The sequence below is a fragment of the Pleurodeles waltl genome, chromosome 3_1 (assembly GCF_031143425.1).
Source record: "Pleurodeles waltl isolate 20211129_DDA chromosome 3_1, aPleWal1.hap1.20221129, whole genome shotgun sequence".
NCBI classification, from domain to species: Eukaryota; Metazoa; Chordata; class Amphibia; order Caudata; family Salamandridae; genus Pleurodeles; species Pleurodeles waltl.
The window spans coordinates 166,446,689-166,459,809 of NC_090440.1; the positions used below are offsets into that span (position 1 = coordinate 166,446,689).

Below are 13,121 nucleotides of genomic sequence, written 5' to 3' on the forward strand. Positions count from 1 at the left end.
TAAGTCCTGATGAGTCTGCTAAAGTGAAAGCTTTATCCTGGGACCACTTCGGATCATGACCTAGAGTGCAGCTAATTCAGTCTCCAAGTTAACCCCAACTTCTCACATAAACTGTTGCACACACAGTTTTCAGTCCCTTTCAGCCACAACGTTTGGGATGACCTCCCAGGCATTCTGCAGCTTATGTCTGCCTCTAGAATATTCCACAAGCATGAAAGCGCACCCGGCAAGTGACACAAAGCTACCCCGGTCCAAATGTAAACACCCTCTCTATACAAATCAAGAACCTGGCTTGAATGCACGTGAAGCCTGAAGCAAAATTAAACACAGGCCAGCAACAGCCCCTTTCTACTCCTACCAAGCACCTCCTTGACACATATAACTAGAGTGTACACTGTCTAGGTGCTAAACTTGGACTTAGTGCTTGAATGATTTGGTGACACTTCCTTGGGCATTGTTAGCATTATAGATTTACTTTGTGAAGAGGCTTGCATGGCCTTTGGCTAAGAATCAGTGGGTGTACTTCTTTGTCCTCACAAAGGCCGAATAGGAGGGCCTTCACCAGCTAGCTGTGGCTAGGCCTGTGCAAGAGTAGATGGATACTAAGAATGAACAGCAGTGAGGGAGGTAGTGAGTTCAGCTGCAGCGTATTACATGTGCATGTGTTTTGTGAACATAGTTTCATCCTTGTGGATATTGATGGGTAGAGGTGGAAGGTGCCTTTTCCGCGTGTTGGTTTAAAGATCTGTAGCAATTCATTCTGTTGAAAAAAAATACATTTTGTTTTACTTATGCATGTACTTAATATTTGGGGTATATTTTCTCATTGAGTTAATGTATATTTGAGGTTTAATCTTACACAATCGAACACGAGGTTGGGTTTTAAATCTTTACTCATCCTTGAAAATTATTTTTATTGTGACTGAGGAGTGTTGTAGAGTCATGTGTGTCCCTCCAGCACTGTCCTAAAATATGTTATAAAATTAAATTAAAGGACGGTTTGAAATAGTACGTGTCTCCTATTCAGCCCCAAGCAAAGAGATGTTTGTACACAAATCAAAGTTTAGCCAGCTGTCCCAAGAGTAAAAAAAAAAGTTCCACCTGCTTAGCGCTTCTCTAGGAGTAGTAGGTCATAATGATACTGAGACGTAACATATGTCCCTGCTTTGCTAGAAGTCACTGAGCGGAAACAGCCCAGTTTAAGAGTCGAAATGAGATCCTTAAGGGTGGCTTTGTACTGTCTCTCTTATTGCTGTTGTAATTAATCTTGGATGGCATAGGGAAATTTGGTTTGGGCCACCAAAGGTCAATCCAGTGAAATAAAGGCTTGAAAAGAAATGGATTAAAATCTGGATATTTTCTGCTGTATGTCGCTGTACGTCAAGCATTGGACATCTGTGATTCTTTAGAACAACACGTGCTTCAGATTTCCCTGCATTATTTTAGGACACTTTTGATGATTTTCGGATTTTAAATTGCTTCTTATTTTTTCTGGTTTTATTTAGAAGAATGGATTTGTAGATATCCGATGTATTTTTTTATACCATAGGATTAAGTTTCGATCATTGAACCAGTTGGCATTGTGAGGTTTATCTTACTGGGGTCTACAGAGTTGTCTACCTTCAGGGTGAAAACGAATGTACCCATAATAGGATTATACAGAAATCACCCTGAAAGCATAGGGTATCTGTACTAAAATCAAATGTACTACACCCTCTAAATTAAGCCAACCACAGCATTACTAGGGTATGCTGATTAGGTCAATGCTGTCTTATGTAATTGCCACAATAAAGCATCATCTATCGGTACCTCCATGTTTCTCAATGTGTTCATAATCTAGCATTATAGCCCGTTGCCGAGGCTTATAACGCTTGTTAAAGGCCGCCTCCAGAGTCATAGACCCGAGCTAATAAATAGAGTCTGGTCGAGAAAGCACTGGGAGATCCATAGATGAAGACCTAGCTCTGGTGGATGACCTCTTTCAATGCAAGGTTTTGTCAGTCCCCTAGCACTGGCATCCTTTGTGTTCTCCGCTTTGTGACTGAGGCTTCAGCACAATTTACGCACAGGACTGGTGCATGGCCAGTGCTCTAACAATGTGCTGCGTGATATTCCTAAACAGCACACTCCTACTGGAGTGTTCTCTTCTGTAGAGTTTACCAGTAGGGAAATTGCCTGCTGCAGCTCGACATCAGATGGCATGTGACAAAGTGATAACACATAGGGATGCTTCTTCAATTGGCCATAATATGTGATGATGTGATCTGTTTGTGTCTGGAAGGTTGTTAACGATGTCCAACTATGCATTATGTGTATGTTAATTACATGCCTGGGTTTTGCTAGTCCACAAACAGTAGTCGTCTCAAGACCCATTATTTACAGGAATTATGTCATACCTGTGACTTATTTTATATATTTAAGTGAAAAGAAATGATTCTTGTGAATTATGGAATTGAGATAGTGGGAAACCTAAAGTTAAAAATAAAAAGTACTTAGCGGCTGACTTAATATGTACTTTGATACACTAGAGCCATCTCGGCCTGCTGCTGCCATTCACAGAGCAATGGGCTTTTGTCCTTGTGGTTTCTTATTTTCCCACAACAATCCTCAAAGACACTTTAGGACGATAACACAAAGTAATTATTCTGAATCTCTTCTTATTTTTTCTACTCAGTAGTGATTTTTTAAATAAATTGTATTTAGAAGGGCTGCCAAACGGATTTACATATGAGGAATCCCTAATGGTCTCTCTTTCTCTCTAGCTCTCTGTCCTTTCTGTTTCTTTCTCTCCATTGTTTTCCCTACCTTGCTTCCACCTCTTTCTCTTTCATTTCATTCTCTCCTACATTCCTTCTTTCTCTGCCTCTCCCTCGATCTCTCTCCATCGCTTTTTCTCTTTCTCACTCTTGTGCACTTTATCTTTCCCTTGTTTTCTTTCCCCTGGGTTCTCTCTTTCTCTCTCATTATTCCCAAATATAGGGACTTTAAGATTTTCTGGTAAACTTGTATATTAACTGGTGTTCTATGACGCATTAAAACTCCCTGAAAAAAATTAATTAAACCTCATTAAGTGGACTGTCATGGTTCTGATCCAAAACCTAAGAACCACTGAAATGTCCCTGCTTTAACACCCTCTGCGTGCTTCAGAAGATCTACAAATGGATCCCCACTGAAACCAGAAGGACGGTCATCCAAGCCCTCGTAAGCAGCAAATTGGACTGCGGCAATGCCCTCTATGCAGGAACCACATCCAAGCTCCAGAAAAGACTGCAACGAATACAGAACGCCTCCACGCGCCTCATCCTGGACATCCCCCGCCACTGCCACATAACAGCCCACCTGAGAGACCTACACTGGCTCCCCGTCAACAAGAGAATCACGTTCAAACTCCTCACCCACGCTTACAAGGCACTGCACAACACCGGACTAGAATACCTCAACAGACGACTCTCCTTCTACACCCTGACCCGACAGCTTCACTCCGCCGACCCTGCCCTCGCCACTGTCCCACACATCCACAGAACGACCACCGGTGGCAGATCGTTCTCCAACCTCGCCACCAAGACGTGGGGAACACTCCTCCCACCCACCTGCGTCAGACACAGGACCTACTTACCTTCAGGGGACATCTCAAGACATGGCTGTTCGAGCAGTAGCAGCCCAACCCCCACCCCCAACTCCCCCCCAATCTCCCCTCAGCACCTTGAAACCCTCACAGGTGAGTAGTGCGCTTTACAAATACTCTGATTGATTGATTGAATGCAAGCACATAACATTGCAGATTATATCACAAATGACATCATCCATGACATTCCTGGTGACATCACTGGGACATCACTATGAGCATCTTTCCCAGATGGCACCATATTTAGAAGGCGTGCTGATGTCCACAGACTGCAGTTACATGTACAGCCACCAGATGCCCTCACAGAGAGCTCACAGGCTGATGAGTGGAGACAGTTTCACCGACAATTCACAGTTACTTATCAGACTTTCCTTAAAGACTCAAGCCGGAGTGCAGTGGTAGCACTGGAGGCTATTTACATATGCTAATGACACTATTGGCATTGACTGTATTAATCTGTTGTTAATGACAGCTTGGTTAGCTGCCTGACTGACCTATTTCAGGTGCATATGCGCTGCCGCAAAACCTTATCCAGTCAATCAAGGCTCCCTTTCACCAAAAAGACCAAATTTGTTAGGACGATTATGCAAAGTGGGTGCTAAGATGTGTGAGGGACTATAGGACCTGAAATCATGCTGACTATACATGCTTTTTAGGGGCTCAGATACATTAAAATCGGGGTATTCTATGAGGAGCCTGAGAAAGATGTATGTGAGTGAAATCTTTCTTAGTTTTTTGTTTGACTTTTTGTGGATCTGATTTACAAACGCTTATGTGCACCTAATTGGAACTTAGATGCTAAAAAATCATAATGGGAGAATATTCCTCCACCTAACTCAGAATCAGGATTTTGTAGAATTGTATAGATAAAATTGTCCTTATCATAGTTACATAGTAGGTTCTGTAAAAACAATGTTAGCATACTATGTTATAAAGTTAAGGCTATAGGTGGAAAGAGGCATTATACACAAATATTTTCAGGTAATTCACCACCTGGAAATGCACTTAAAATTACGACCATGATAAACCGAGTAAACGCCTTGTGACAGGGAAGGTGCTCACATCTGATGGGTTGGTGGGTGAAGGAGTTTCTTCACAGGGGTTTTCCCCATCGGTGGAAAAACATAATACCAGTGATACATGTGAAGATGCGAATGTCCACATGATTTATTGACGCAGATTTTCCACAGTGTTGAAAATCAATACTGTCTGCTCACTGGGAGGAGCACCCCCGGAAATCATTGACTATTCTACATTTCCAGTCCTCTCGCAGTTCTCTGTGAATGCCCTGCAAGTGACAAACCGACTCCAAACATAAGAGTAGACACAAAGGCGAGCGTTCCAGGTCCCTGTGCCCTGTTACTTGTGCCTTGCTTTGTTACTGCTTTGATCCTTATGTTCTGTTTGTTATGATGTGCCGTGTCTTTTGCAGTACTGATTTGTATGGGTATATTTAGCTTCAGTATGGCCCTGTGGTTTGTACGTTTTAGTTTTTGGTGAAATGCGTGGCCGTTTTTTTTTAATGTTAATTTCTGTTACATACTGGACTGCATGTTTTTGTTACCTCTTGCATTTACCAGGGTGTTGGTCTTTTTCTCCAAATATGACAGATGCATCTATGACCTTCACCACCTTACCAGCCGCAGACTTTTTTGCAGCCGGTTTACTTACCTGTGATGTTCTGGGCCATACACCTTCTTGTCAGAGTCCTTCCTAAAGACAAGGATCTTTGGCCCAGCCCAAACCATTTTTATAAGATTTTTTTTATTTTATCCTTTCTATAATGGCTTCAGGAGGGACTTAAAACGTTTACTGCTTCTAACAGGGGGTGCAGACACAGATTGATAGTTTTGACAGAGGGATGTGCAGTTTCCTTTATACTGGTTATAGTTCTTGCTCTTAGCTAACACCCAATGCCTTGTTTTACTCAGTGCAACTCTACTAAAATTATAATGCCTGCTTGACAGTGGTTTATATTTTTCATTAGCATAGAGAGAGGAATGGGTTCTCCAAAATGTAGGGCTGTTCTTTTCCATCAGTCAGACACCTTCATTCTCCCGCTATCCTTTGTATTTTACTAATGTTTTTATACCAGGCATAGAAAGGGGACTGCAAACTCTGTGTCAGGAGTAGGGCTCACTGTTGCAACTTGTTTTATTGGTCTGTATTAGCTTTTCTTAAACTATGGATCGGGACCCAGTAGTGGGTTGCAAGCTGATTTTCAGTGGGTACTGAAAGTCCTGGTCTGTATGAAGGTAATATTTAAAATATTTAAAATGAGTGGCCCTGTTTGTACACCAGCGCAAAGGTGCTGAAACATGTCCCCTTGCCTCTGTATCCCAATGTCACCAAGTCCAGTTTTAAAAGAAACCCTTGCAAGTATTCCCAAACCAGACTCTGAGTAAACCTACTATTCGTTGCTGCTGTTTTTTTGTACTTCACAAAGCCATTTGAATAAAGAATGTGTTGACTATACAAGAACATACACAACCATAATATCACTTGTGCATCACTTTCACACATAAATTGAGAAATGTAGGTGTGGCCTAATCGGCAGAGCTGCTGACTATGTATCTGGGGAACTGTGTTCAATTCCCAGCATTTTCAACATACTTTGACAATCATTTAATCTGTTGTGCTTGTAATAAAATTAATCTGACCTTGTGTAATGTAATCTGGAATATATATATATATATATAGTTTTATCACACAAAAGGATTCAATACCTTACCCCATACTCTGCTGCAGATCTGGTTTCTTTCTAAAGTGTACTGAAAATCACTTGTATCAACAACAGGATTTTTCATAAGCCTTGTGATTTTAGTGAATGGATGCCATAGGGCACTACCCCATTCTGAAAAGTGTTCCAGCTCTAGATTCCAGTGCAGTTCACCATTTTCCCCTTTTATGGCCAGTTTGATATCACGGCCACAGTCTGATATCAAAGGGTGTGTTCAAGATTGTGAAGTTTACAAACATTTGCTGTTATTTCATTTAAAAAAAACACTCCGCCTCTTGTCCATTAAATGTAGGTGAGCTGGGAAAGTTTGGTATTCTATAAATTGTGTTGTGTTCTAAAAGGTTTGAGAAGCACTGATTTGGATTTGTAATAGCAACTGTATCAGTCAGTACGTAGTGCACTTTGTAGGTTGGTTTCCTTCGGGAGTATGATTAACATTCATTTTTATTCACTATTAATTCATTTTTCTGTTTGATTAGGCCTAGTTATTTAAACTCCAGTTCGCTGTTTTCTGATTGTTATATGTCACTCTTAGTATTATGCATTTCTAACAATACTGTGCTGACATACTAATACTGCTTGGTTTCAGGAATGTGTTAATTTCACGGAGAACGTTAATGCTGGATCATTGTCTATAATTGGATTTTAGATGCTTTGAAAATGTATTAGCAAGTGATTAGCACACTGCTCTTTTTCAATTAGTGGTGTAAATTAATTAGCTCCTCTAACAAGGTCTGTAACAGGGAATCCTATAATTGTGTTGCTTGTTAAATTGCACTCTATATATTATCTAGAGAGGAAGGGTGTTGGTGAACTTTAAAGTTCTAAAAAACTAGAGTTCATTCTTTTTTGAAGACCTTGATAAGGTTAGGTATTCTTAAACTGTGTTTTATGATTATAATTGTGTATATAGATCATCAGCCACAAATTCAGTTATTTTTGCTAACCATGTCCTTGGTTAATTGTTTCCTAGAAGGAATTTCAATGTAAGATACAAGTAACAAAACTTGTGCAGGTGCTGGGAATTTATTTTGTAAGGGCTAATACTTGCACAAGATCATATCATATAAGCCTGTTCTAATTATGAAACAATTTTCTGAGGACAGCAGTTGCTGTAATAAGACTTTGATGACATGGTGTGGGGAAAGTCCAGTAAAACAATATATTCTTGCTACACTTTCAGACAGTGGTGACTGGGGTATTGGAGCTTTGGGGCTTTGCCCGGCTGAACTACACGACTGAACTACACGTCTTATTGACATTTTGACATATTTTTTTAAAAAGTGAAGTGTATCAGAGCCTGATTGTCTGTTTTAAGGTTTGACAACCCTTCATTTTCAACAATGTTTTAATGTAGTGGGGGCGGAGTGAAGTATATTCTGCTATTTCATGGACTGTTGTTCAATGTTTGCTAGAGTACAGAATGCCAGATAGGGTCTACTCTGCCTTCCTACAAACAATCGGTGATTGGGAGTACTTTTCATCAAAATCAGTTGCACTAGCAGGGGAAATAAATTCTCACACACACACACACGCTGAAATCTGAAGGTCATCAAATGGATCCCTTGTGGGGACATATCAAATTTTCGTCTGCCTGAGGTCAGTAGACATTGAGTGCAATTTAATTTGATTTCACGAACATCTGTTATGCATAGCACTTAGAAATGGCGAAACTGGTATGAAGTACTCTACAAATGTATTCTGCATACCTGGACCCAGGACGATAAAGAACACTCTTGAGCCTGTGTTTTTACTGGACTACCAACTACCATGTTGTATTTTTGGTCACAATGCATTGAATTATTGCAGATACATAATGCTTAAATGGGTAAACTCAGAACTATTGAAATATTTAATGAGTATCCCTTCAGAATTGGTTTTGATGTGCAACGTCGTCAACAAATGTGTTGTCAAATGCACCACACTGCTTTTTAGTTTTAAACAAGGATTGGCAAAGCCAATAGGTCTCGCCAATAGGCAAGTTATTGGCTTAGCCAGTTGGATGGGGGTGGGGGAGGGAAAACGGGTGGAGACAACAGGAGGGTGGGGGTTGAAGAATGGGAGGGCAGGTGTTAGTCAACGGGATGGGTAATCGTAAATAGCACCAAAAAATGTCTGAGAAAATATAAGTCTGCACCACACGTACAGACTGCAGTACCTCTCGCCGGAGTGATCCTTCCAAGGAGGCGGTCGCTTACCTCTGCAGAGACTGTCCCTAGGACCCTAGGTCGGACTCTGCCTGAACGTTGACAACTGTCCTGCCTCGTCCCTCGCTCTGCCTGCCCACCTGCCGCTCACCTCTCCTGCACACAAGAACTAGGAAATGTGTCTCTCAGAATTGTCCAGGCTGTGGCAGGGGGTAGAGGGACACCCCTAGCAGGGCCAGACGGTTGCCAGCACAGCCCATTGGACAGAGGCATAGGGGAGAGAGGAAGGGCAGAAGAAGAGTGGTGAGGACAGGCAGGATTAATGAATGGGAGTAAAAGGGACAATGGAAGAGGGCATGAAGAATCACAAGATAGGAGGGACAGAGGCCCACCAAGGAAGAGGAGGGTGGAGCAAAGAACCTAGGTCCACGGGAAGGGAAGATAAAGAAAAGGCGAGAGAAAAGGTATCCACCACATCACCAGCTAGTTCTTATATGAAGAACTGCTGAAAGTAAAGCGCCGACAACAAGTGAGGCTGCGATCCCCATCCATCAACGAGGAGAAAGGAGGGGCTGCCATATGTGAAGGCAATGCTAACAGTGCCTGCTCAGCACAGCAGCATGATCTCTTCATACCTGCCCCACGCAACACGGCACAGACATGCTCCCGGCTTACAGCACAACTCCGATCCCACTTAAGTGGCTATGGCAGCAGGAGGGCAGGCAATCCTAACCCCTACTGCATTGTGGGGCACAATCAGAAACGCCATCTTCCTCTGCTTCTCTTTGCCACAGCCCTGATTGTTTGCTGCCGTACAAGATGGCGGGTGAAAGTTGATCAGCGACAAGAGCTGGAGGCATAATGACACTGCATCTTAGATGCCAGTAAAGCACTTTTCAAATCCTTCAAACTTACAAAAAACGAAAAAAAGGAAGGCAACACAGCTGTTTACATGGAATGAGGGTGTACAGTAGCGGCTGGATGCCTTTATGCTGGTGCGACAAACACAAGCATGAAAGAAAGAAAAAAATAGTCTGCGACACAATCTGAAAAGCACTAAAGTGGAACAACACAAGTAGTTAGGCACTGCTTCCTGGGAGGAAACAAATTAGCACGAGGAGGGACAAAGAGGAGATATTACCCAATAGAAAGCAAGCCTTTTTAAAAGACAATCGAAAAAATGAATAAAAAGGCAATGGGCAGGGTTCAGCCGCACAGAGTGAATACAGCATGTCTCATAGAGACAGGGCATGCGCTGCCTAGGCTCGACCTAAAAACATTCCTGGGGCAGAGCTACTTTGGGAAGCCTCCTTTAGGAGCGCTATCAGTTGTTTCTGCCCTACCACTTTAAAATTGCACCATCCACCACTACCTACAGAACATAACAGACCAAGCACCAAAAGGCGGCATGGTTTTAAGTCCAGATGCTATGATGAAACGGTCAGACGTCAAAGTCGAGGGATGAGGCCATGCAAGAGGTGGTCCTGTTCCTGCAGGGATTGACCTGCAGGCTGTTTCTAGTGAAGGAGCCAAGGCCTCATTGTGACGCAGGATGCAGAGCGGCCTAGGAGCTTCAGGTGAAATCGTTTTTTTTCTGCGAAAAGGTTGCAAAAGTTTAGAGCAGAAATCCTGGAGTCAAAAACAGCTAATGTATTCTCAAAAAGAGAATTGGGCTGATTCACAGATGTTTCAGAAAAATGCGCATATACAAGCGCATCATTTGTTCTGTCCGACTAATCAGCATGTATTTCTATCCAACTCTTCAATGATGCATGCTCTGATTTGTATGCTTGTGTAAATAAATGTATGCCAATCGTGCCAATTTCCCTAATCATAGACGTGCATAATGCAGGCACTGGCAAGACCAAGTGCTGCGCTGTCATGGAATGTGCTAAATATCAGCAGTATTTATCAACTTCGTGTTTTCTCAACCTACAGGGCAGCAAAGGGCACTACAGGTACCACTGGCAGAGCCACAATGTCAAGCATAGTGGAGTGGATGACATGGTCCTGCTTTCGAAAATCACAGAAGATGCCATCGTGGAAAACTTGAAGAAACGCTACATGGATGATTACATTTTTGTATCCTTTCTTGGCTGTCAGTGCATGGTGATAGTGAGCTCGCAGAAGAATGGTAATGTACACATGCTCAGAGTTTCTTACACTTACATCGAAGTTTTATTAGCATGTAATTGTTCTCTTTCAATGAGTTTATCGGAAAAGCCATACTTCACTTCTCTTATGGTTACGCATTGATCTGTCAGTTCTTAAAATATGTGAACCAATGCTTCCTAGTCACAGAGAATCCGTCTATGTAACATTTCATTCCACCAATTTGAGCTCTTCCAGGTGATTACAGAGTGGGACCGAGCAGATGAAAATAAGTCTTGATGCTGTTCATGGGCTCAATATAGCATTTAACCCATGAGACCTAATAAGGCTGGAAAGCATCTACGATTGGTTAATATCCATGTCTTTCGGGCTAAACTATGACAAATGACCGTAAATGAGCTTGTGTAATGGGACTGCAATGCTGATTTTATCTAGTGAGTGTTCTGTTTTATTTTACCACAGTGCTTAGCGCACTAAAACCATATTGATATGTGTGCATGCATTTATCAGGTAAATGTGGAATTACAGTAAGTGCAACTTTATTTTTCCACAGGCTGCAAAATATATATGGATAAATACCGCCAACAAATAAAAGTGGGTTCATAAAGATGATTTTTTTTAAAACGTGTATTCTTAATGTACTCATCACCTCTCTCCTTCATATAGGTACCTTCTCTGGTGGGCAGTAGGGTGTCACATCCTTGATTGGCAGCACCGGGAGCCTGCTGTGGTCGCCAGTACAGTATAGCAGGAGTTAATATCCATGTTCTATCATCTCCTCATCAGCTGTCACTCTCCTTAAACAAAAAGGCCCTCCTAGAACCCGCCTCTTCAGCTCTGGGCAACTAAAGTTGTGACCAGGATAATACTGCAGTGCTGGGGCACACAGGCCCTGTCCCTTGGTGAGGAACGCTGAACTTTCAGAAGCCACCGCATGGCCCTCCTCCTCGGATCCATCTTTCACTGGATTATCTGTTATCCTCTCACCACAGGAGTTAAAGCTGCCCTCTCGCCTACGGAAAGTGGTTCTACTTGACTGAGGTGGCACAAGACCTGACTCCTTCTGTTTTGTTCATATACTTATTTTCTTTCTATCAATTAGTAGTTTGTTCTATGATAAAGTAATTCCACCCATGAAAATAGAAGAAACTATTTAGTGGGAAAAGGTTTATTTGCAGCTGGTGCCACAGCAGTAGTGCCCGGGGTCCCAATACATGCAAGGGAAATCAATCTCTCTTTCCCGCCTGGATGGGCATTAAAGACACCGATAATTGAAGTGCAGTGGGCCCCGGCACCACTGCACCTGCTGCACTAATAACATTTCTACCCCTGGCTGGTGGAGGTAACACTTAATAGGCTAGACTACCACTTCGTGATGTTCTTACAGCACCACTATCTTTGCAAGATTTCCCAAAAAGTAGGCTTTACCTTGTATATCTACACAAGCACCTATGCCAATGACTGTAAGCAAAGTAGGACCATTGTTCCTTAATTATAAACCCTAGAAGGTGTATCCTGGATAAAACGGGAATACTATGCTCTTGCTGACCTGTTGATAAAATTCCCAAAGAGTTTACCTGTCCGATAAAGACACTGGCTGGGTAAAAAAGTCTGAAGATGTGTGAAAGTGTTCACAAATGTATTGTCCTGACCCACTGGTTTCCTCTTTAGTAATGTTCTGCTGGGTTAGGGCCCTTCGCTTATTGTTTTGTAATTGACAAATATAGTCGTTACCTTTGTTATGCCCTCAGATACTGCGTCAGACGCATGGAGCAGCCGCTTTAGCATTAATTTAACTAGTAAGCAACCATTCTAATTATCCTGATAGTAGATACTTCCCTGTCCCAGCGCCTCTTCATTATTTCAGCAAAAACATCCAAAAACACCTGCTCTCCTGTTTGCGGGGAGGAAATAGGTTCGTAGAGGAACACTTTAACACAAGTGCTGCAGACATACAGTTAGACATTACTAATTTCTTTTGGCAAAATCGAAAACAAAATTTACTGCAACTTAAAAAAGACATGCAGTTTTTTTTGGCGTGGTTTGTTATTTTGTGATTGCCATGGCATCCACCGCCCATGCCTGAATGGATACTGTCTCTGAACAAGAAGCCACCCTCATCCCCTCTTACCTGCTCAGGTAGGATCTTGCCACTTGATTGTTCATTCTGACTAGGGCATGTTTGTTCAACAGTTGAACCTAAAAGAACAGAAGAGCTTTTAGAATGGCACACAATTCTCTCCGGTTGGACGAATGTTATTTTGAGGGTCACCTACGGGCATTCTCTTCCTGACCCTCCAGACCTGACCCCCAAACCCATAGACTGGCATCTGTTGCTGATATCACCGGGGATGGGAACTGGAATGGAATTCCTATCTGGAGACACTTGACTTCCATCCACCATGCAAGATCTTGAACAACACAGGTGAGACTGAAATCCGTTGCTTGTAATGTTGATGCTGCTGAAGGCCCTGAACCCTGAGGCAAGTCCTGGCTA

General features: G+C 42.4%; 1 protein-coding gene across 4 annotated transcripts in view; it reads left to right on the forward strand.

The window, feature by feature from the left end:
- The window catches only part of MYO1E (myosin IE), a 451,378-nt gene that overhangs the window by 121,451 nt on the left and 316,806 nt on the right, over positions 1-13,121 (forward strand). For all 4 annotated transcript variants that reach the window (XM_069222075.1, XM_069222077.1, XM_069222074.1 and 1 more), the window contains exon 2: positions 10,451-10,594. In XM_069222075.1, coding sequence (XP_069078176.1) covers positions 10,451-10,594 — 144 coding nt within the window. The remainder of the gene's footprint in view (positions 1-10,450; positions 10,595-13,121) is intronic.